This window comes from Oreochromis aureus, linkage group 3 (assembly GCF_013358895.1).
Source record: "Oreochromis aureus strain Israel breed Guangdong linkage group 3, ZZ_aureus, whole genome shotgun sequence".
NCBI lineage: Eukaryota > Metazoa > Chordata > Actinopteri > Cichliformes > Cichlidae > Oreochromis > Oreochromis aureus.
Genome location: NC_052944.1, coordinates 16,806,755 through 16,830,658, shown reverse-complemented (window position 1 = coordinate 16,830,658; position 23,904 = coordinate 16,806,755). Strand labels below are relative to the sequence as shown.

The window sequence follows — 23,904 nt, the reverse complement described above, 5'->3', positions numbered from 1 at the left end:
CTGCACACTTCACACCTAATGACCCAGTAAGAAGAAAGGTGATTTAAGTCACTTTGAACATTGCTTAGTTGTTGGTGTCAGATGTGATGGTCCCAATATTTCAGAAACTTGCTGATGTACTGAGATTTTCTCATCAGCTTAGAAAGAAAACCAAGTCTACAATTAACTGGCTCACCAAAACTGGACAATAGAAGAATGGAAAAATGCTACCGAGTGTCGATTTCTGCCACAACAATCAGATTGTAGGGTCTGAAGTTGGCATAAACAACATGAAAGCATGGCTTCATCCTGCCTTGTATCAACAATTCATACTGGTGCTGGTGCAGTGGTATGGGGAATATTTTCTTTAAACAATCCTCTTAGTACCAACTGGGGATTGTTTGTCCAGCACTTCATGACCACAGTGCACTCTTCTTCTTCGTCTTCGTCTTCGTCTTCTTCTTCTTCTTCTTCTTGCTCTATAATGATGTCACCTCAAACTGCTATCTTGAATATGACAATGAGTTCACAGTACTCAAAGTCACCAGATCTCAATCTAACAGAGAACCTTTGGGATGTGGTGGGGCTGGAAATTTGCATCATGGATGTGCAGCCGACTAAGCTGCAGAAACGCTGTCATGCTGTCATGTCAATATGGCCCAAAATCACTGACGATTGTTTTCGGCATCTTGCTGAATCTGTGCCACAAAGAATTAAGGCAGTTCTGAATAAGTTCAGTACATAGTAACTACAAAACTGGCTGTGAGAGTATATGAACAATATCTACCAATATTTCCTTTAAAAAACAATTTCAAAAACTCACTATTAGTCCCACTTTATTAAATTGCTGCATTAAGAAAATGGTCCTAAACAGGAATAAAATCAAACAATTTTAAAATAATCCACCGGCACAACTTAAAAGAAAAAAATATGCACACAAGAGGGCAGAGTGGGCAAACACAAGCTGTCTAATGAACACACAACAACTGGACAACAACAACAGTGGCATTTGTGACTAAGTGGGTAACAGAGATAACAGAGTGATTTTATACTGTGTTCTCTTTATTAAGCATGCTCATGTTGTTGCACCCGTACACGCAGGTAAAACACATTACATGGTACTGGATTCAGTTGCTAAGATTCCCACTAAACAGGACGAAGGATCGGGAGAGATTTAAACTCTAAACGAGACACATTATGAGTAATATTATGTTCCATGTGTTGAATGTGTGTTAGTGTCCTCCCAATTTTCATACTGTAATGCATAGGTATAAATAATTAAGAACCCTGTTGCCCTGAATAGCAGGAGACCAAGGAGAAGAGGGAGGATGGAGGAAAATTAACAGCGATAAGCACTGCTTGCAGCATTTTAAAGCAACACAACATTGTCATAATAAGACCTCGTCTCTGGGAATCACCAGGAATCTCTTCTGCTAAGAGAGAAGACTTTTACATTCTCCTTCTCATACTGAAAATACAGCCACTGCTGCTGCTGCTTAAATGCACCATCCTCTCCCTCACTTTAATGAGAGTGAAAAATGCTATGCTAGCTTTGGCTATTTATAAATTTTATGGCACAAATTGTGGCATAAAGGGCACAAGTCAGATGAATGACAGACGAAGGACAGCTGCGGCATCATCCCTCCATTAAAAGGCGGAAAATGGCCAACTGTGGCCCGAGCAGTTAATTAGCCAGAGAGGGCCTAATCACAGTTTTGGAGCCGTGGTCCTCCCCAGGTGACACACTAATAGGAGAAGCTTGTGGAGAAGTGGAAACAAGGTAACTATTGGCTTTGGGCTTCTCATAAGAAAGGCATGACTGCGCTGACCTGTGTTAAAAGAGATAACTTGTGAATTTGGTCAGCTTTAATTTGTTTTTTTTTGTTTTTTTTAATAAAGTTGTTCCACATGAGGCAGTAGTTCACCACCTGATGGTTCAAATACCCACTGAGTTGAAAGACAAATCAGGCAGGACACAAGATGATTAAAAACTGCCTGTGGAGCTTTCTTGTAAACCAAGTTACAATTAGTGCTGCTCACTATACCACTGCTAAAACCTTAAAACCTTCAGGTGCTACATGACTTTCACCCATAGTTCATATACAGAGTATTTCACCACCCAAAGACTGTACTTGTGCAGCCCAAAACAAATTTGATTACTCTTTTATTTCATTTTGCAGCACCATCCAAAACAGACAAAAGACAATCTCCTTGCCCATATTTTGAAAATTCAGCTGCTGCTGCTAAAACATCTAGTCCTACCCCTTTCTGTCCCATCAATCCTTTACAGAGTCAGTCACCTGGACCTCTTCATGGTGATTTTTGATTGTAGCATTTTATTTGTATGCTACATGGCTCTAATCCAGTCTTTAAGTGATGATGTTTGAACCCTGCTTCCGGGTCCAAACTACTCTGCCTTTATTAAGGCTGTTGTGTTTATAACATATTTTAATGCTTTATATCTTGTTCTTTTTAATCTTAACAAGCTCCTAAAAAAGGCAGTGATCACTGTCGGCCTCTCTCAGTTTTTATTACCACTATTCATTTTAAAGTTTTTAAGACCTTACAATGTAACTACAGTCCAGCCCAAGCAGCAGTATATTAATGACTAACCTCGTATTGTGGATGGATTATTTCAGTTGTTCTCCTGACTGAAGTTTGGTCTGTTTACAGCATCCTGTCATGCAAGTACATTTGTGTCCCTAACCATCGGGAACCCTCACGTTAACTTTTATCAAGTGGAAAAAAGTTAGCCTTCATCCTTCAGCTTCACTGTGTTTGTTTTATGCTAACATAGCTGTGTCGTTAGCGATCACGTAGCACATCATTATATACCCGCTGGTCCAAATTCAGTAACCCTACAAACGTCACTGCTGTTTAGTTTTCTGTCTTCGTTTATGTCGGAAGTGATAGCAGAGCTGTGCATTTTAATTTTTTCAGAAATCCCTCTATCAGAACATGGTATATTATGTTTAGATGGGAACTAGCGCGCTAACTCTCTGCTAAGTATTAACTCCATTAAATTTAATAAATTCTGTTTTCAAGGATGCCTGGATGTTAAACGTAATTGTTACACCTGGTAGAGCAGCCACACTGATCATTTTATTAAGGATGAAAGAATTTAGACCGTTTATAATTGTCGGAAATGGCTAATGACGTCAGACTTAAAGACCGGATTAGTAGGTATCTACATCTGTATGATTCACTCTTATATATCATCTATATATGGTCACTTTGCTATGCTCCAGCAATCCAAGCTGGCATTGGCCATAAAATTAAAGTCGAGGACAAACCAGTGGGTGACATCACAGCGACTGTTTTCATCCCTTAGCATCAACCATCAACAAGCACCCTCCTCATGTATGCAAGGGTGGCCCTTTAATTGCATGACAACTAAATGAAGACGTTCCTATTAAAAACAAAAGTTACAAAGTACTGCAAGTGGTACAAACAACACACTTTAAACATGATAGCATGTAGGGACACATTACTGCCAAAATGTTTTCTGCTCCAGCTTTCTCACATCTTTACTTTTCTCCTCCAAGACACACCAGTGGGATGTCCCCTAGAGCTGCACTTGTAAACTTCCATATTTTGACATGTTTCAGACATAAAAGTAGATCCTGGTGGTTATACAGCTTCCTTAACTGAAGGCAAAAGACAGGTGCCACACATACATTTTACAAAAGAATGATCGACCATAAAGATTTCATTTTTTTAAAGAAATTATTATTATTTCTTTGCAATACTGTGCCATTTGTCATGGGTAGCATTTAACGTTCACAAAGTTTAAGATGAAAACTAAAGACATGTTGCGTATATTTATTTATTTATTGTCTGTTTTTAGGAACTTCTTAGCTGTTAATGTTCATAATATAACAGTTGTGAACAAGTAGGAGGACTGTAGAGGTAAAGGCGATGAAATCAGTAAACAACAAGCACTGTGAAGCAGTTGCTCAAGACAATAGAGGACGTGCACCCTCAAACTTCATCCCAAAGACATTTTACATACATGGATTAAAGACTGGGGTCCCCGGGACACCAAGTACACTTTACTGTGACAATCAATCAGAAAAGAAAAAAAACATTAATAGCAAAACTTGTGTAATTAATGTCATCTAAAAACAAAATTTAATTTACAATGAATTAGCATATTTTGTAAAACACAAACCTACACCTTTCTTTAATACAGCTTACAGCTTTTATCCAAAATACATTCACATTATTAATTAAAAGCTTATGTACCATTTTTGGATTCTGGTATTAATCGGTTTTCAGTAATTTCATGTAAATGTTATTTGAGTTGTATATACATGATGAAACCATGATGGATCATTTGGACCCCAGTATAAAATAATTCAAATAAACACACAACCAGCCCAGAGATTTTTCCAGCATGTCCTGGCTCTGCCCTGACGCCTCCATTAAATGCCTGAAACACTTGACCCAGGAGGTCTCTTGGTCAGATAGCTGTACCACCTCATCTGGCATAGCAACTTTACCCTGAGTCTTTCCCGAATGACCTGAGCTCAGAGACCCTTGCATCTACAGTCACTTTCTTTTCATCACAACCTGCAACTTTGGTGATCATAGGTAATGTGGCAGCTTTGGGATCCGCTCTCTCTTCACCACAGCAGACCAGTAAAACAATACTACCGACATTAAGCCAATCTTTCTGTCTATCTCCTGCTGCACTCTCCCCTCACTCACAAAAAAGACCCCAAAATAGTTGAACTCCCACTCCAGATGAGGTACTCATCCCTGACCTGGAGTGGGCACTCCACTCTTTTCAACTGAGAGCTATGGATTCAAACCTGGAGGTGCTTGACACTCATCTGCAAACAACCCTAGTGCGACCTGGAGGTCATGGCCCAATAAAGCCAACAGAACCACATCATCTCCAGCAGGGAAAGGACCACCAAACCCTTCACCATCCACACATTGGCTGTGCCTATAACTTCTGTCCATAAATATTAAGAGCAGAATATGTAACAAAGAAAAACTCTGTCTGCTCAGTCCGATTGCTGGCAATCTTAACTTGACTCTCACCATGGTTATACAGGAACCAGAGCAGAAAGGACTAAAAACAGCTAAAGCTAAGAACACACAACAGGCAGTTATGGCACACAATTTGCCTCCTGCCATGCTGGCATGTGACAGCAGAAGCAAACAGTTGATGCCTTCCTGTTGAGGTGAGTGTTGGATAGTCACATCAGCAGGTGGAGTTTTCCTCACCCTCAGGAGGTTCATTGCTCCTTAGATTGAGGTTTGTAATGTAGCAGTAACAGCTCTCCTTGTCATGTATGGCATGACCAGGCCATGCCCCAGCTGTCTCAGGTACAATAGATCCAGCTACATCTCCAACATTCTAATAACTTCCAGTCTGGGAAGTTCCCCATCCAGATGATGAAGGCAGTGATTGCATTTGAGTCTTTCTTCCTTTAAAATGACAGACAGAGTGCCCCAGTATTACCTGGGTATCTTGTGTTACTTTAACTTAGGACTCGCTGCAAAAGAGTAAATAAATAGTTCCATAAATTAAAGCTGTACAGACTGGGACCCACTGGGAGCCCAAAACATTTATATTTTTAAAAACACCAATCGAAAGAGAAATAGAAAACAATCATTTAGCGTTATTAGAAACAACGTGATGGACAAAGTCATAAAAATTTTAAATGATTTTACAAAAAAAAACACCTGTGAAGAAAAAAATGACCTCATGGGTCTGTGGTCAGTGGGATTAAGCAGATTTAAGCACCTGAAGTTACCCAGAAAAGCTTTTGTGCGCATATAAAGTAGGTCCCCCGAAACGAAATCCAGCCAGTTCCCGTTACGTAATCTAGCAAAAAATATCAGCCAGCCAGCACGCACCACAGAGAAGAAGGAGGAAGATACAGAAAGAAGAGAGAAAAAGGTAAAAATAAATGAAAGTCAGACTGTCCTGACTGATGATGGGATGCTGTAAACAGGGGAGTTTTTTTCCTAACAATTAAAGAGTGGAGGAATATTGATTTCCAATGGTGCTCTCAAGTGACTTGCTGGCTGTCACAATGAGGCCCGGGGTAAGGTGACCATGTCTCTGCTCAACGTGATAAACCTTGCATGTCATCAGGTATGGAGGACGAGGTGTCCCCCTTTCCCAGCCCCACCCTCGGCGCATCGTAGACTGCCACTACAGCATTTATTCGTGGTGGGGTGTGGAATTATGGGTTGCTTCATTTAGTAATGAAGTCACAGAGGAGCTGGTGAGTGCAGCCAGCACGTGCTAACACAGGTGCAAGCGAGTTGAAATTAAGAGCTTTTAGAGAAGCAGCGAATTTTGCCTCCTGTGCATTAGGAGTTTTAAGCAAGCAAGATGTTATTGTGCGACTCCACGTGCAGTTTTACAAGCATCGGGGAAGGCAAACGCCTAGATGAGAGGTCAACTTTCAGTCTTAATCAGGGATAAATAATCATAAATCAGAAGGTGAGCCGTCACTGGAGTAGATCCATCATGAGCGCTAACACATGCACACAAATGAATGCTTGTACTGTGTCAAGGAAATTAGAAAAAAAAAAGGCCCATGCAGATTGATTGGCTCTTTTAAATGAGTGAGAGCTGCGTTATGTTGATCGATTCTACGGATAATTGACTGATTCTAGCGTTGTTTGAAGTCGAGTAACAACTGCGCATCAACGCTGCGAAGGGACACAGCCTGCAGGCATCTTAAGCTCTAAGGAAGACCAGGAAACTGAGACAGGAAGTAGATCAAGTGCAAAGGAGCTTGTCCTGAGCTGCTGCTCTGTTCTGACAGCTTTGGATTCTGTTAAAAGGGTTGAAAAGGCAAACTGGGGCAAGATGTTCTAACAATTCACTTATTAAAAGCAATTACGAAGGGGGTAGTTAAAATAAATAGTAACACAAGCTATAAAATTGATATACTTTCATAATAAAATAAGCTATTTGAAAGTATGAAGCTGTGCCTCAGATCCGCTGTCCATTTCAAGTAAACTACCTGTTCTTAGAGTCACTTGGCGTAAAAGTTAATTAGCATTTTTAAGGTTGAGAATTCAGCTAGAAAGGATGGCCTTCTCATCTAATATTCCTACACACCTCCGTCGGCAAGTCACCGTGCTCTTAAGTCTAGACCAATCAATGAATGAACTCGTTACTGAGGCATTAAAGGAAAAGCCACGGAGAAGTAGAAGTCCATTTCTGGAAGTGTTCCCACTTTGTGACACAGCAGTTCGCAGCTGTTCAGAACTGACTGTTGACTGGGGGGAAAAAAGTGATTAAAAAAAGGAAATGAACTATAAATTCAAAATGAGTTTTCCATGGTAGATCATGGGGAAGATTACGAGACAGGAAAAGGTCTAAAAAATGCCCGATCACCTTTGAGTGAAGGACTCCTCCCCCCATGCTGAGATTCAGCCAGCTTTATTATGCCAAGAGGTGGCCACTCAGCGGAGGAAAGGACACTGATGCATAGAATGCAAAGCAACTTTTAATTATTCTTGGGAAAAGAGCACAAGCCCTTGGCTTGTTTACCACTTTACTGGAAACTGCTTATGATTGCTTTGTAATTATCTCCTTGATAATGTAAAATTTACCCCCCACCCCTTTCCGTCCACTCCTCTCCATAGAACACCGTGCAGAAAGTGATCAAGCATTCATCATTTAGTCCAAATGTTTTAACTTTTACTTGGGGGAGGTGGAGGGAGGGCTAATAGATTATGGGTAATGAAGCAGCTCGAGCAGTAACACAAATAGGACTTGTAGTGAAAGACACAGGCTAAGGCACGCCTGTGTTGTGATAATCAGTCTCTCTTTTTGTCTCATGATAAGCCGAGAGCCTAACCTTCACCCAAAGAGCACATCATTTCCCCTCTGTGAGACTTAATGAGACATTAGCCATACTAACAAATGGTGGACGAGAAAGTGAAAGTGACTTTCCAGGTAAGGGCTGTTTGCCTGACCATAATCAGTCCCCAAGTGCAGCTAAAGGGTGGAAACAACTCTGAGTCTCCGTCTCGACAGCTTGCTGTGGCTTTTATGACGGGCCTCCCAGGGCCCATTGAATGGCATATAATGTCTTAATATCCCTCAAATAGAACAGGTAATCTGCTTTTGTTGTCGCCTTGTCTGCTCTGGTTCAGACAGCGCAGTTTGTCTGTTTTAGCTTGTAATGTGTAAAGTGTACGATGCAGCACAGCAGTCCAAAACTAATGCACGTCACATTGACATTATTCAAACCGGTACTTCAACATGTACTTCGACTATGCCGACAGAGCAACTGCTATCATTTTCCACAAACTGCGGCTTTGCGATGCATTTCATCCACCTGTAACTCGTATCAATATGAGTCTGGCACTAATCAAACACTGGGTGATGAAGTAAAGTCATTCTTGTAAGCAACACTGAGTGGTTTGGAGGTATGGGACTATAGACGCAAGGGTGGATGGATAAAGAAAGGAAGTGACGAGCTGGTGTGAGAATGGGCCCCATTCCCCCGCCGGGCCTCCCAGCTCAATTAGCTCAGCTCATCCCGGCTTTCTGCTGATGGGGGAAAAAGGAAAAAAAAAAATCAGCAACACCACACTGTGCCATACAGTCCTCAGAGTCTAGCCTGTTAGTGAGTGAATGAGTGAGTCAGTGTGCACATTATGTGTCTGTTCATGCCTCACATGCAGATTTTTGCATTTGTGCATCCAAAGCGTGAGTATGTGTGGGCTGTCTCCTCTCCTCTTAGACTAGAGCCCCACAGTGCTCTCTGTATCAAACACCTGAACCAATTAGGCTACATTCGCTTAAAAAAATAAAAAAAATAAAAAATCCCTAAAGCAAAGTACAGTAATGTCATAAACAGTCACGCAAAACTTAAGCTGTAAGAGAAGTTTCTCTGGATGCAGAAAATGATGAACTGGAGGGAGACCAAGACTAAAAAGTCACTGTTATGGATTATAGAACTCGAAAGGTTATATTCCAACACTTTTCTGCCAGCATCTCGAGGCTAAAAAAAGAAACTTTCATGTCTAAATTTTGACCTATCAAGTCTGCGCTAAAAAGTCAGGAAATAAATCAGCAACAACTGAAAAAAAATTTGATTAAAGCTTTCTTTCTCCCGTGGCAAACCAACCGCTGGGTCATCCTGAGAACATTTTAGCACAGCGTTGTCCAAACTGTAAAGGTATAGTAGGTGGTCTGCATGCGAGATGAAACGCATTAATCATTGAGAGATGGCCTCTGGACGAGCTTTCAGGATGTCCTAAAGGAAGGGTGGGAGAAAAAAAAAAAAGCAGGCCAAGGTCTGAAGGAGGGAGTTCATTGCTATATGACAGCATTTGGAGGCAAGGGCTGGGACCTTTTCAGAGATGTGATGCACATGCATGTCTCAAAGGCAAAGTGAGATGGAAAAGAGCACTCAGTGTTGGAGGAAAAAAAAAAAAAGCAACTCAAATTGCTTGGCCAGCACAACTCAAGGCCAAAATCTATTTAATCATAGAATAAGGACAGTTTGGAAAAAGAAAAAAAGACAGTATAATATTCCTGCCCCGCCGCTTCACTTGGTTACACACAGACACTTTGTGTTGTCAGGTAAATGTATTGTATGTCATAAACTCCTCTCGTCCGGTCCTGTAACTCTTCCCTCAAAAAAAAAAAAAAAAAATATGAATACATGTCTCACACATGCTCAGCCTGCCATAAAAATGTAGCCAAGAATGCTGCAGTGCACCAAGCAACTAGCTAAACAAACAAAGTAAATACGCCTGATAATGCCGACGATAACATCCGAGGCAAAATGAAAGGATGAAGGTCAGTAATTGGGAGAAGGTGGGGAGGAAGAAGCATGGCGCGGTTTGTTTTTCTCCTGGCAGGGGTCCATCTGGGCGCGTGCGGCAGGCTCTGGGGCGGTGTAGGAGCACGTCTGTGCAGAGGTTAAGAAAAGCAATTAATCGGCAGCAGAGATAATCAAAGGAACCTCCCCCTCCAGACACCTTGGTGGGGGAGCGGGAGAGCGAGAAAGGGAGAGGGAGAGCAGAGAAATGGAGAGACAGACAGAGGAGAGGAAGATGGGAAAATACTTGTTTACAGGCACTGCTGGTGCGATCAAAAGCGCAGGGGTTCAGCTCTGCCACCGGGGCCCTCCGTTTCAGGTGGAATTGATAACACTTCAGATGTACAATTCAATGTTTGTGAGAGTACTTTTACCTCCCGGTGAGAAGGCAAGGATTTTTCACAGTCTAAGCTGCATTTCCTTTCATCTCAGATTTTGCAAGGTATCAACAGATTGTCAATGGTGAGGAAGACATTTTTCCCACACATAATCAAAGAATGTAGTCTGGCGCGCCTGCACTCACCCCGCTTAGGCGTCGATTCAGACGGCGCGGCGCGAGAAGGCTACAAAACAAGATTAATATCACTGGAAACTAATATTTTGATTACATTAAATTAGCTGTGAACCTCAGAGAGACTAGAAGAGCATAAAAGTTGTTTTTTTTCACAGCTAACCAATTAACTGTACATATTATGCACTGGTATAGTTAAAAGGCTTCTCCTGCTGCAAATAATTAGATATTCTGCATGACAGATTTTATAGTTCCACCAGGAATCAAAGCTTGTTGCTCTCTCTGGTAGTTCACGTTTCTCTTTGGAAATGAAATGAAGTGTCACCTAGCGTAGATTTATGCCTCATAAATAACGACTTAAGCTGGTCTGGTGTTTCTTTGCGACTTTAAGCACCAACTTCACTGTTAAATATTAACAAAATGACCACAGATCAACAACTACTGACAACAGGATATCACCCAATAGAGTTGCTGTTTAAGTAATTTAAAGTCCTCTAAACCTATGCCCCTTTTTAGCCTTAAAATATACCAACACTGTCACCAATACCGAAACGTACCCTATGATCATTTAGCAGTATACATCTTGGCAAAAAGGCTCTGGCAGACGGTTAGCAGGTCAGCAGTGAGTAAGGGGTGCCACTTTCACAAAGTCTTGATTAGATAATTATCCATCCATATCTTGGCAATATGTTGCAAGGGAACAACGCGCTTCTCATTACACCGCTGACAGGCCCTGCATCTGTGGGTTGCTATCAAAAGCAAGGTGTTCAGCAGGCACGCAGTTGTTGATTAAAAAAGAAAGGAAAGAAAAAGAAATAAGATGTGCCAATGTGAAAATTAGATATACTCCTTCAGGGGTGGTTGTGAGAGGTGGTAGGTACACGGAGCATATCATGGACTGAAAGCATGACAAACAATAAGTGAGTTCCTGGAATCTGGAACGGGTAATGAGGCTATTTAAAATATTTACCTTTAGTTCCCCTGCTTTCAGCCATTCTCGTTCTATTTGGAATAAGCGCTCCATCTCATGTTGTTGTCAGTGACGCATTGCACTGTTAAAGGGACAAGAGGTCTCCACTGATCAGTGTATATAAGCATAGGCACTTGAGGACAATTCTGAGGTACTTGTACGCTGATATATCCATTTTACAATGTTTTGGCATTCTAGTGCACTGCCTTAATTCAACAGGCATAATGAATAGCTCCATTTCAGGTTCACATATAAACATCAAACATGTGTACAGCCTGGAAAACATAAGCTTTAGTTTTATGTAGATACAAATAAAATATTTAAGTAGAGCATGGATTTTTAAGGCGGATGATGTTATCAATATACCAGCCAATATTTTTTTAGACATCATACTCAGATTTACACACATGCACTATGTTAGAGTTGTACAGTGTTTCATCTCTCAGCAATTTATTTTACCAGTCGGCACAACGCCGTCATATTCTCAGCAGCGATGCGTACCCTGTGCACCTGACACAATTCATGAATTAACCCCATTTTTTTGTTTCAAATGGGAACTTATATAAGCTTATCCATAATAACAAACATACCTATCATGATATATCTTTCTACAATATCAATATATCAGATGGGTTTTTTTTAAAAAGTAAATACAACCACTGTATAGCTGTATAAAAATCAGCTCTTTTAGGATAATTCCTCATTTTTCACATGTTTGTAGTTCTACTTTTAATCATTTAGCCGCTAGCATTTCAGTCCCATGAAAGTTTTGATTGCTTGACTTTTACTACATTATTTTATAGTGTGTTGTTACTTTTACCTGAAGATATAATCCATACATTTCCACTACCACCGTAACATTGTAATTGGTAAAAAATTCACAGACTGCCCTAAATAAATGCAGCTGTTATCCCCCTTCATGGTACTTTCCTTGTTTAAGCACTCATCCCTTCGCCTTCCACAGGGAGGTGAAGTGCACCAGATCAGGAGCAGCCTCTCTTTTTTATTTAACCACAGATACAAGAGTTCACCATCACCACAGAATAAAGGCCTGAGATATCTGAGAGGAGAACAAATGAGTAGAAAGAAATCTGCACAGGGACAAAATACAAGCACAAACAGTGCTCTATGCCTGCCCTTTTAACAATATCTGGCCCCCTGCAACCTCCTTCTGTCATCTTTTTTTAAAATACAGTGACAGAAAAGCCCAAATGCAAACCAACAAGTCACTGGAACAGAACTTTCAGGGAATAATCCTGATGTAGTACGAGAACTGGAAGTGGTACATGACAGTAAAAGGAGACTAGCTTGACTAGTTCTTGTACAGACAGTTGCAGACACTGGCTTAACAATGAGGGAATCCTGGCTTAAAAAGGATTCCCTCATTGGAAAAAGAGAGAGGCCAAGAGATGTGCAGGACTCCAGCCTGCAAATTTTCTTACTGATTAGTCATTTGAATAATAAAACTGGGAAAATTTGTGAAAGATACTTGGTTTCAATGCTATAAAAACAGAAAAGCTGGAACTGGAGAAGGATTTGTTTAAAAAAAAAAAAAAAGAAGCAAATAATGAATTGATTGATACCAAACAGCTGCCAATTACTATTCCATCGACTGACTAATGATGATGAGTTTGTTTCCGCTCTGAATGAGGGCTTTTATTAACCCAAGTGCCACACAGGCATCCTGACAGCTTACAATCAATTTTTCTTATACTTAGCTATGAACACTAAATATATTGTAAATTCTACCTTTTCCCCTGCCAAAAGTGGTGTACAATAGTGTAAACTCAAAGAAAGGAACACATTCCCGCTCTCTGCTGAGTCTGTGATCTCTCAAAAGGCTCTCCAAATACAACCCTGTTTAAACAGTTTTTAATTCCTTCCTTGCTCTAAAGTGCCTCCACCCACAAAAAGCAAAACAGTGAAGCCACTGTCTCATTACACTGAAAAAAAAGGGACTCACGTGGATCAAATACTGTACATAAGAGCGCACACAAAGGAGGTTTCATTTAACCAAGCCACTGAGTGAGTAGTAACGGAGCTTGAGCCTCGCTGTGATGAAACATGCTGTAGGCAGAAGCAGACACATAAAAAAAACGCATTAGTTCTTACTGCTTCTGAGCGCACGCTGTGTTACCTGCAGCTTTTTTGAAACGTCTTGAATGATAGAGTTCACCCTTTTGAGTCGGACTGCCAAGCGCTGGCACGCTTTTTGTCGAGACAAACTGAATACATTGCTTTTGAAGAGCGACGGAGCCTGGGAAGGGACCGGAGCCTGGAACTCCAAAAAGACATACACAAAATGTGTGATGAAACTTTCAGCACCACGGACAGCAGCTCTCAAGAAGCCTGATGATTAAGAGGGGGAGGGATTGGGGAGGGGGTTGTGGAGGGTGGGGAAAAAGAAGGCGATGGAGTGGAGGGAGAGGCAATAAGTTCATTTGATAATTAAGTGAAGACAGCATATTCCCCACCGCTTGCGTTTCAGCTATCCCCCATGTCTGCTCTTTTAAACGTGGAAGCACTCACCCCAAAGAGCGCATGCACGCACACATACGCACACACTCCTGCGGCAAGACCCAGCTTTTCCACAGTTTTTCCCCGTCTCTGTGTCTTAGGCTGAATAATGCAGGGCCTTTACCCAGCGCTCAAGCATGAGTGGATAATCTGGCCACAAGGACAGGCTGTGTCAACATTTCCCTTTACTGCCTTATTTATTTATTTACCCACCCGCCCTAGGACTTGGGGAGGGCGAGAGAGGATATATGTGCATGGCTAACAACGTGGTGGCTGAGCAGATGACCTGCTTCCAGGAAGATACTTATTAAAGATTTTTCATGGGAAGCATATAGACTGTGGCAGGCTGATTTGGGAAAATATGTGAAAGCATTTAAGGAAGACCATTTTGTGTTAACTATTCATATAGAAACGGGAATGTAGGGCTAAAAGTCCAACCTTTTCGCTGTGGATTAAAGCTTCATTTGTGTTGTCTGTTAATCTAATATCAGCCAGTCTGAAAGGAGAAATATGCTCATTACAGATCTCCATAGTGTAGTGGTTTTCATATTGGCCTAACAAGCAAGACCCCTGGTTTGATCCCAGGAGGAGGCACAAATCCCCCGGGGGTTGCATGAGGCTGGGCATCCAGCGTAAAAATCTGCCAAATCAAATACTCAGCGCTACCCGCTGGATGTCAGATCAATTAAAAACAGAAAATGATGGAGACATTGTTTCACTCATCAGCAATGTATTTGCCAAATTAGATCTCGGACCATCGTCCGCTCAGCTGTGATGCTACTCTGCTACACATGCTGCCAGCACTGCTCATGTGCTTTCTGCTGGGAAAATTATGAAATGATTTCTGAAATACCCCAGCATCTTTTTCAGTATTATAGCAGCTCTGCTTTGAAGAGGTTAACAATGTTCCCTTGTGTGCAAAAGATTCGCAGTTCAAGAGTGGGGAGCAGATGCACTGGGGGCACAAGTGTACACCTAGTCCAGATCCCAACCCTGGATAAAACGGGAGGGTCCTGTCAGGAAGGATGGCTGGTGTAAAAACAGACAAAAGTACTGACTACATCTTGATTTTCTGTAAATATAAAGATTATATTAAAAAAATATAAGCATATACCAATGTACAGGCCACTACTGACCAATAGGATGTGCAGACTGATACATTGGTTAGGCTTATATAGTGCTTTTCTACTCTGGTTATCTATTACTCATGCTCTGATGAATGCATCAGGAGGAGGTTGGGGTTCAGTATCTTGCCTAAGACAGGAACAGCCAGGGATCAAACCACCAACCATGTGTCTGGTAGATGACCTGCTCTACCTCCTAAGCCACACAGCAGAACCACCCACTCTAGAAAAACACAAATCCATCCAAGTGAACTTAGATTTCTTATATTTTCAGACCAGATTTCCAAATCCCCAAAGACAGCAAATCTGAAGTGACGTGTAAAAGTAAAAACGATCGACTGAGCGACTGTGTTTGAAAGATGAACTGATTATAAAAAAAGACTTAAAAACTAATTTTCTGCTGATCAGCTTATCAACTAATGGACTAATTGTTTCAGCAGGTGTAAGAAAAAAAATAAACCTAGGTAATGGCCATTTTTTCTCGATATTTTCAGCTGAACTACCTTCAGTCTGCAGTTTCAGCCTTGAATGACAGCGACATAAAGTTCTAAACTTTCCAACCCTGAAGATTGATGCAAATGCAGCAGAAGTCTACAACGCTAAGTCAGTTCTCTGCTGTGGATTTCAGTGTCTTAAATTTGTAAATGCGCTTGCACTCGACTGATGTGCCGAAATCCACTTTGCAGCCGAGGCTTAATTGTTGCACATTTAAAATGCCATTCACAGTGACTTTGCACTTCTGAGTCATGTTTTTGGGGTGGCTTTTGTTTCTTGTGCCTAAATAACTGTTACAATATGACTCTCGGCACGGCCAATCAGGAGCTCAGGCTTTAAGAGCCTAATCCTCTTTAATTTGCGATTACTTGTAATTCAAAATGCTAGCCCACTAAACCACAGGAGATTGATTGTTTAACTGTCCTCCTCTGCTGTATTGCAACCTGGATACTGATAACAGAAAAATAAATTCCCCGCGTACATATCCCGAGCTCTCACGGTGGCATTCAAGTAAATTACCATAAAAATCACTGTACAAATATTTTGGCATCAATCATTGAGCATAAACTGCTAAATAGCTGGGAGCCCTCTTAGCATTCATAGAGAATGATTTCATTGGCATTCTTGTGGCAGATGACTTTAGCCGCACGCATTCCTCCCTCAAATTAGAATGTGAGAATTAAGAGGGATTTCATATAGCACGATAAGTGTGTTTTTAAAAAGCAAAACTGATTGAGCTTGAGGGAAGAGGGAGGATGAATTAGGTAATTATCTCCAAACAGACACCACTGCTTCTCTGCTGTGTGAGAAACAGGCCCGACACTCCAGGATCAAAGTGCTCAGCATCAGCAACAACAACAACACTCACTCCAATCTCAGTCTGCCTTACCTGATTTCCAGACCCACATGGCAACCCACGGGTCTCAGGTACACAGGTATCTTTAGTAAGAAGCCGGTGTCTTATGATCTCTGTTTGAAAAAGCTTCACTCATAACACCAAAAAGATCATGTCTCTCAGTTACTTCAAAGGAATAATGGCGTGTGTGTGTGTGTGTGTGTGTGTGTGTGTTTACCTCTAATTTATTGATAAGATTCCCGGCATAAGATTTATTTTGTCTACTAGGTTCATCCATTATTGATTTTAAAGGCAGAATGTTTGAGTAACAGAAAGCTTAAGGGAAGTTGAGGAAAGTATTCTTGTGACCCTGCTGGCAAAACACACAAAAACCCCAAGTTTGTGAAGTTGCACCTGCTCTCACCTCACGTGCTGACTCAGTTATTAAAAACCACCCCTTTAAAGTCCCCCTTTAAACACTTACACACACATATATATATATATATTTGTGCCATTTTAAATCACAGCAGCGGAAACAACGACGCTGTTCTCTCCCGCGGAGAGGGACCTGTCCTACCTGCTCGTAGCACGTCTCCCAGGTGAGGTTCACGAGGCAGGAGGAGAACAGCTCATCTTCGGTCCGGCCATAGCCGTCCATGGTGTGCCCGCCGTGTCTGGTGAAGGAGTCAGCAAGACGGAGATTTTGTTCGTCTTCCCTCGACGACTGTTTCTTCCTATCTCCCTCTCTTTCTCTCTCTCTCTCTGTCCCGCTCTCTTCTCCGTCCGGCGCCGTGGATGCTATCAAACGAACAGCGGCGGTGTGCGCGCGGATGCTGCCGCTACCTCGGTCACGTGGCCGTCGTTTCCAAAAAACCAAAGTGGGATGTGTCGGGGTGCATCCCACCGCCTTCAGGTGTCAGGGTCAAGGGTGGGTACCGACGAAAGCGATGAAAAATACTTTAAATCCCACGGTAGCGAAACGACTGGATGCCGGGAGTGTGGTTAGCTGTTTCTCTTTCGGTCACGGTGAGCAAAATAAGAAAACTGCTTCTTTTTTTTTACGTCTTTTTTTTATTTTCCTTTCCCAGTTAATGAAACCCGGGGCATTGTGAAAAAAGTGACATGAAAACGGTAAACATGCTGGTAGAAAAAAAAAACTTTAGGGAAGTTTGAAGAATTAGAAAACTTTTAAATAGTTTTTATGTCCTCGTGGACACTTAATATGTATGCCAAAAAGCTAGCACCTGTACAAGGGTTTTTCCAGGATTTTTACAAATGGGGTACCAAGAGTAAGGGTGGAGTGTATGGCATGTATGAGAAAAGTCATCTGATTTCAAAAGGCTATTTTTGTAGTAATTGACACAGAATGATGTGTTATATTTTAAAATACATTGCTAAATATAAAGTTTTACATATACAACTTTCAGTGCTCAATGTGTCCACCTCCAGACCACACAGGTTTATGTTTATATGATAGTTGCTATCAGCAACCACATCTCATGGACCCCCTATTCCTGACAGTGCATGTTTCGATCATTACCAGTGAACAGCCGTGCAATTCATTGTATTTGTAATTTTATTTAACTGAAAATAAATGTAAATAATGAAAATAAATGCAGAAACTTGTCCACATCTTGAAATACATTTAAGTGTAAAATACATAGTCAGTCCTTGTTGTAACATTGGTATCACCACACCATTAATATCTTGTACATTTTAAAGTATTGATAACTTCTCTTCTGTCACAGTTTAACTGAGTTGTCTGTGAGCAAGTCTCTAATGGGTTTTATACAGATAATTTGGAAACTTGTAAACATGAAAAGCACATGTGCTGGCTATCAAATTTGATTAACTTTGGTAACTTTGTACCACTCAGGTCAGCACAGTTGTGCAGTGGTTAGTACTGCTGCCTAATATCAAAAAGATCGTGGGTTTAAATCCACTATCTGGCTGGGCCTTTTCAATGTGGCGTTTGCATGTTCTCTTCAGGTACACTGGCTTCCCCCCACAGTCCAAAGACATGCAGTTAGTGGGATTAAGTTAATTGGGGATTCTAAATTGGTCCTAGGTGTGAGTATGAGTGATTGGCTGTCTCTGTGTTGGCTTGTCCAGTTACCTGACCTGTCCAGTGTGTACAAACTTACATCCATCCAGCCAGTTTAGGGATGGATGAAACCTTGGAGCACATTCCAGGCTGTGTGGCATGGGTAGCATAAAGTCCAGTTAAATTGTAATGAATGTGTTTACTTCTTTCTTAAAATTAGAAGGACTTAAATATTTTTTTTGACTGTAACATAGCCTACTTTACTAGCACAACTTCGAATTATCGTCTCCCCCAAAGCCAAAGATTAAAGTGTGTGTGCAAAATGGATTTTTCTCAGTGTTTCATATACTTTAAATGTATCCAAAAATAGCAGACTTTTTTGCTTAAACTGAAGGGGGGTGATGTAGGCAGTGCATGAAAGAAACACGTAACAGTCACAGCCTTTGCTTATTTTAAAACAGACTCAGGTGTGTCAAAAGGTGCACAATTATTGCAAGAGTTCAGTACTTAGCCTTGGCCTACATGTATCCTGATCTCTATTTGGGATTTATCTTGACTAAAGATATTTCATCCCACAAAACACTACCTTACATTCTGTCCAAAATATGTACCAAAATGGGGATTTTTCTTTTTCGATTCCGTGTTCTAACTAATGCTAAAATGTAAAAGGCATGCAAACTTTCAAACCCACAGTGCACCCACACAGGTGTTTGAGTGTACCGTGTGTCTCCTCGGATCTGTGTAGGCCTGTGTACTGAGCTGATTGACATCTCTCTCGCTCTCCTGTTAGTTTTCTTGTGCCTGTTAGTGTGAGGCAACCTCCACCTTTACTATTTGTCCTATATATTCACAGAGACTGCTGACAGCACATAGTTCCCATTTTCCGGCGTAGCCTGGCCTAGCTTCAGCCTTGGCAGAAGTTTAATCATTCGGAATAAGCCAAAACAACTGCAGAGGTAAAATGGGCCTTTACTGTAAACAAAAGTAAGTTCTTGCTGAAGCTTTCTGTCAACTCTTGAAAGCATCTGTACACCATATTCGTCTCACGGGACTTAGATCAATTGACAGGAACAAAATATGTACAAAATGTAACAGCACATGGCACCAGATGAACATATAACCGCAGGTTAATTCATTTATTCCCAGATCATGAGATAATGAGAGCTTGAATTGCCTTGTAATCAAAATACACATGCAATTACTCTAAATATTTAATAGTCGTCAACTTATACAAAAAATATGGCTAAACTACTTACATTTACATACATAATACACATACTTACAAAGCAAAATATGTAATTTGACATTTTAAAGAAAAATTGTAGGTTTGTACTGAACATCTTAAGATTTATTAACTCACTGTAGTGTTTATACTGTCTTACTAAAGTTTAAGGCGAAATCATGATGTTGCTGTTGGTGTTACTACACCTCAAAATAGTTTATGTTCCTTTGAAAATCCTGCAGGGTTGACTCATAACTCCTGAGCCTCCATGGGGCTACACACTATATCTAGACAATGCAACAAGGGGGCAGTAAGTGTTCCTTTATGTAAACCTGCTAAACAACTCTAGACATCACTTGGCTTTCACGACTAAGATTAGTGTAGGTGGATTGAGATATTAAAATTTCTGTTCTAAAAACCATTTTTTTCAGCATGTCAATCTTCACAACCCTGCTCTCCATGTGGTCTTCAATGTGCTTTATCGTTTTGTAAGTCACAGATAGAGGCGTCAGACTGAATCAAGCCCATTATGACTGATTAAAGGCCTCCCAATTAAAGTGAAATTACAGCTTTAGACTAAAACTCCTAACTGCACATCAAACCATCAGAATAATTGTACAGCATTGTGGGAAAACAAGCCCTTAGCAGCCAAACCAGTACAACATTGTGCCACGGAATAAGTGTTACCCGCGTGCAGCCATGCTGAGCACGGACAATCTCTCATTTTGCTGCTAACAGGGCTCATTTGAAGAGCTGTCTTTTAGCACACCATTTATCGTGATATGAGACCCACGCAGTCAGACGGGCCTTACGAGCGTCAGTCTTCTTCGCCGGCCTCTTCGTTTGATCAAGATGCGTGATCTGCACCCTTTTGAAGTATGGTCAATTGGCACAGTGTTGTATATTCTCTTTCCTATGCAGAAATTGTCAAGAATTCACTGTGGCAGAGAGTGGGAGAAAGACAGCGAATGTTTGCTACAGTGACTGGCCGTAACCCTGCCTTCACGTTTCATCTAGCTCATTGCCGTGAGGCTTGCGAGCAGTGTCAACATCGTACATTATGATAAAACGCATTACAATCCTCTGTGTTCGGGAAAAAAAATACTTAAAATAAAGAATTTAGCAAGATTTTGATCTTTCCGTGACACGTCGGGGGTTGGAATGGGCGGGATTGTGGCAAACCGACTCGGTGTCTCGAAGGAAGCAGACTCTGATCTGGAGGCAAAGAAAAAGAATGATGCAAGCAAAACGAACGGCAGCTTGTTCTTTAGCCTTATCTGTCACCATCAGCCATAATCTGTCCTGTGCTGTAGATTAATTTAAAGATTATGGAGCCCTATACATTCGCACGGTGCGGTGGAGTGCCGCAACACGAGAGAAATCACAAATAGCATCCGGCTTCCCTCTGAGAGTGAGGCGCAGCTCGGTTTGTTCCTATACTTGCGCCTCGATCCTCTGTGTTCTTTCAACTTGTTTCTTCGTCTTGCCCAGTGACACATAAAAGCTTTTCACTGAATCAAATCAGCAGCCTGCGATAATTCAGTGTGACAATGTAACAATTGTGTTGGTGTGATCTTATGTGGGGATACTTCTATCATTCGCACATCTCTCATGGAGGCTGCGGCAGCGAAACTGGGTGAAAGTTCAGGGCGGCTACCAGCGTTGTGGGGAAATAAATGAGGTCAGATCAAATATTTTGTCGCCTCCCCCACTCCCCCTCCGCCCACAGGTGGCGGCTGCACGTTTCTGCACAGGTGCCTTCGGTAGTTGCGTGAGTGGTCTGAAACTGGCAGGCCATTTTTAAACATGCAGTCTACATGCCACGTCTCCCCTACATAACCAATCTATCAAGCCCTAACCCGGCGGTACGTGCATATACTCCCCGTATCACAGAGAAGGCTTGGAAAGCAACTGTCATAGATGGCGTGATTGAATTGTTCCCTTGCACTGTCACCAGAGGGGCTATTACTTCAAATTAGCATACAAATTCAAACCAGGACAGATGGATTTGTCACATTGCGGTCGCCATCTTCCTGGAAGATTGGCTGTGCTTGTGCTGCGCGATGGAGATAAGACACCTGTCTCGGTGCTGGTGGGGGGAAGGACCGGCGTGGGATGGGAGGACTGGGTGGGCGGATGGATTTCCTGAAACGCTGAGGTGTTCTGCAATAAACTTCCCTACCCACGGACTCAAATGATGATGAGGCACCATCCAGGACTCTGTGGGTGGTAGGAGATTGAGCTGTAGCAAGCTGGTGATTCACACTGTTTGGAAACACAGTGAACAATACCTGTCTGGAATTTGTTTGCGGTTGCTACTTTTTGGTGAGTTACTGTCAAAAAGCCACATAAATGTCCTCCGCCCACTCCACACACAACATCAGCACAAAGTGTAAGGATGGATGCGTAACAGCTGTGGGATTAAATGCAGAGACGACTCTCATGTGGTGCTCCGCAAGCCCTTGGCTTCAACTTTTAATAGCCAAACAAAGGATGAACCGCATCCCAGCTCGGTCCAGATTTCACTGTTAATAATACAGAGACGTGTATTCATATGTATGAACATCTATCCCCGTGCAGATGCAAGATTAAGAGCAAGAAAATAAGACCGCATGCTCTCCTCGTGTAGCCTCACATCAGACACTAACAAAATACAACTTGGAGACGTAATGATTTTCATTTGTAATTATGGCAGGGTGAATCAATGGGAAGTATTGAGCATGAAAAACTGTTCTTACCCCAGGATCAATTACATATAATTTCCAGATCAGCTCAAACTAATGGGTTTTCTATTGGCTTCACTTCGGAGAAAGACTAATCTCTCTGGTACCATTTTGTGGTTTCTGTGGATGTTCCCAAGCAAAAGGCCATCCACTTAAAAACTCGCCTCCCAAAAGTCCAAAAATATTGAAGCACGCATGCTAATTTCCTGACTTAGCATATTACACAATCTGCAGGCTTAATTTAAAACTCCCTTAGTAGCAGGTCTACTATCTCTGCCTGCCTACATCCAGACACTACAGAGATTGTGAAAATGCTTACTGGTTCATTTTTTGTCTCTATCTTTAGTTCAGGCTTAAGTATATTTCCTTTCAATTGATGTAAAGTTGAGATGCAGAAGAGACAAAAGGAAGGTTATGGTGATACGGTCGACAGTCCACCTGCAGGAGAACAAAGGTACAGAGAAGCGGTTGAATGCATTGCGTTTGTTTGCACATTCACTCGTTCTGATAATGGATTAATTCTTTTAACCAAGTATAAAAGTATGGTGCCTTCTTTGCCCACAGTGTCATGTCCGTTTGCTTCAGGTTATTCTTATGCAGCATCCATTTCTGAAAAATGAAGCCAATGTGAAAATGCAAAAAACTGTGGTTCCTCGAATGGCTCCTCGAGTCTGGCTGCAAAAGTGAGTGAATCCCCACAGACTCCCAGAATAAAACATCCAACTTTACAGCAGAAATAATCACATTTACACCCTGAAAAAACAAAACTGTTTTGGTCTCTAGATTTAATTTACTCCATTGTGAAGTCTTAAAGACATTGGATTTCTTCTTAACACCCATTTGAAGTGTCTTAAAATGATGCATTGTTAGTTACAGCCAGGTGGGAGCCAACAGGAGGCTTCACCTCAGCTACTTTAAGTCACTGAACTGGATCTCTCGATTTCTGCCTTTCGGCATATTCTAGTATGAATGATTGTATTATTGTTCATATGTTAACTAAGAATCTATCAGCTTGTACCCGTGTCTGTGTGATGCACACAATCTTTATTTAGAATGGTTTTGTGTAAGTCGTCTGCAGTATGCTGCTGCACAACATTCAAGTTTCTGTTAGATGTTATTCACAAACTCTTAACATGTCTGCTTGTTCTTGACTCGTGTAACTGTGGGATTTTAGATTTATGTATTCATATTTACACACTTCTACATTCATTTCATATTACATTATTTATAATATGTTTGCAGGGCACCACATGCAATTCTTTCTTCCCTGGTTAAAGTTATCTATCTATGGATGCAGCTCGGTAACCAAGCTTAAAAGTGTGACCAAATAAGAGTCCACACACACAAGACAGTGACAGCTACGATGTTAAAATCCATCCATCTCTTACATGCTCTCTGTGGCAGCCTATATTAAGCTAACCTAAGTACGCTAGTTCTGGGACCATCACAGCAGGTGGCACCACATATTTGATTTGGCAGGTTTTTACACCAATGCCCTTCCCAAGAGACGTGTATCCCCTCCTGGATTAAACCAGGGATCTTTTGCCTGTTAGGTGTATGTGTATACCACTGCACTACTGAGCCAGTGAAGCTGACTTAAGTGACATTTGAAATATCTTTCGGAATAAAATATACACAAGCACCACCAATATAATTAGTTGTGGGGTTC

General features: G+C 41.5%; 1 protein-coding gene and 1 long non-coding RNA gene across 4 annotated transcripts in view; one reads left to right on the top strand and one right to left on the bottom strand.

Moving 5' to 3' along the window:
* Window positions 1–17,051, bottom strand: part of ppargc1a (peroxisome proliferator-activated receptor gamma, coactivator 1 alpha) — a 295,993-nt gene extending 278,942 nt beyond the window's left edge. For all 3 annotated transcript variants that reach the window (XM_039609486.1, XM_039609489.1, XM_039609490.1), the window contains exon 1: window positions 16,824–17,051. In XM_039609486.1, coding sequence (XP_039465420.1) covers window positions 16,824–16,904 — 81 coding nt within the window. In that variant the 5' untranslated portion in view covers window positions 16,905–17,051. The remainder of the gene's footprint in view (window positions 1–16,823) is intronic.
* An 80-nt stretch (window positions 17,052–17,131) lies between these two features.
* LOC120438907 overlaps window positions 17,132–23,904 on the top strand; it is a 29,453-nt gene continuing 22,680 nt past the window's right edge. The window contains exons 1-2 of the long non-coding RNA XR_005612242.1: window positions 17,132–17,272; window positions 19,144–19,274. This is a non-coding gene — a long non-coding RNA (uncharacterized LOC120438907). The remainder of the gene's footprint in view (window positions 17,273–19,143; window positions 19,275–23,904) is intronic.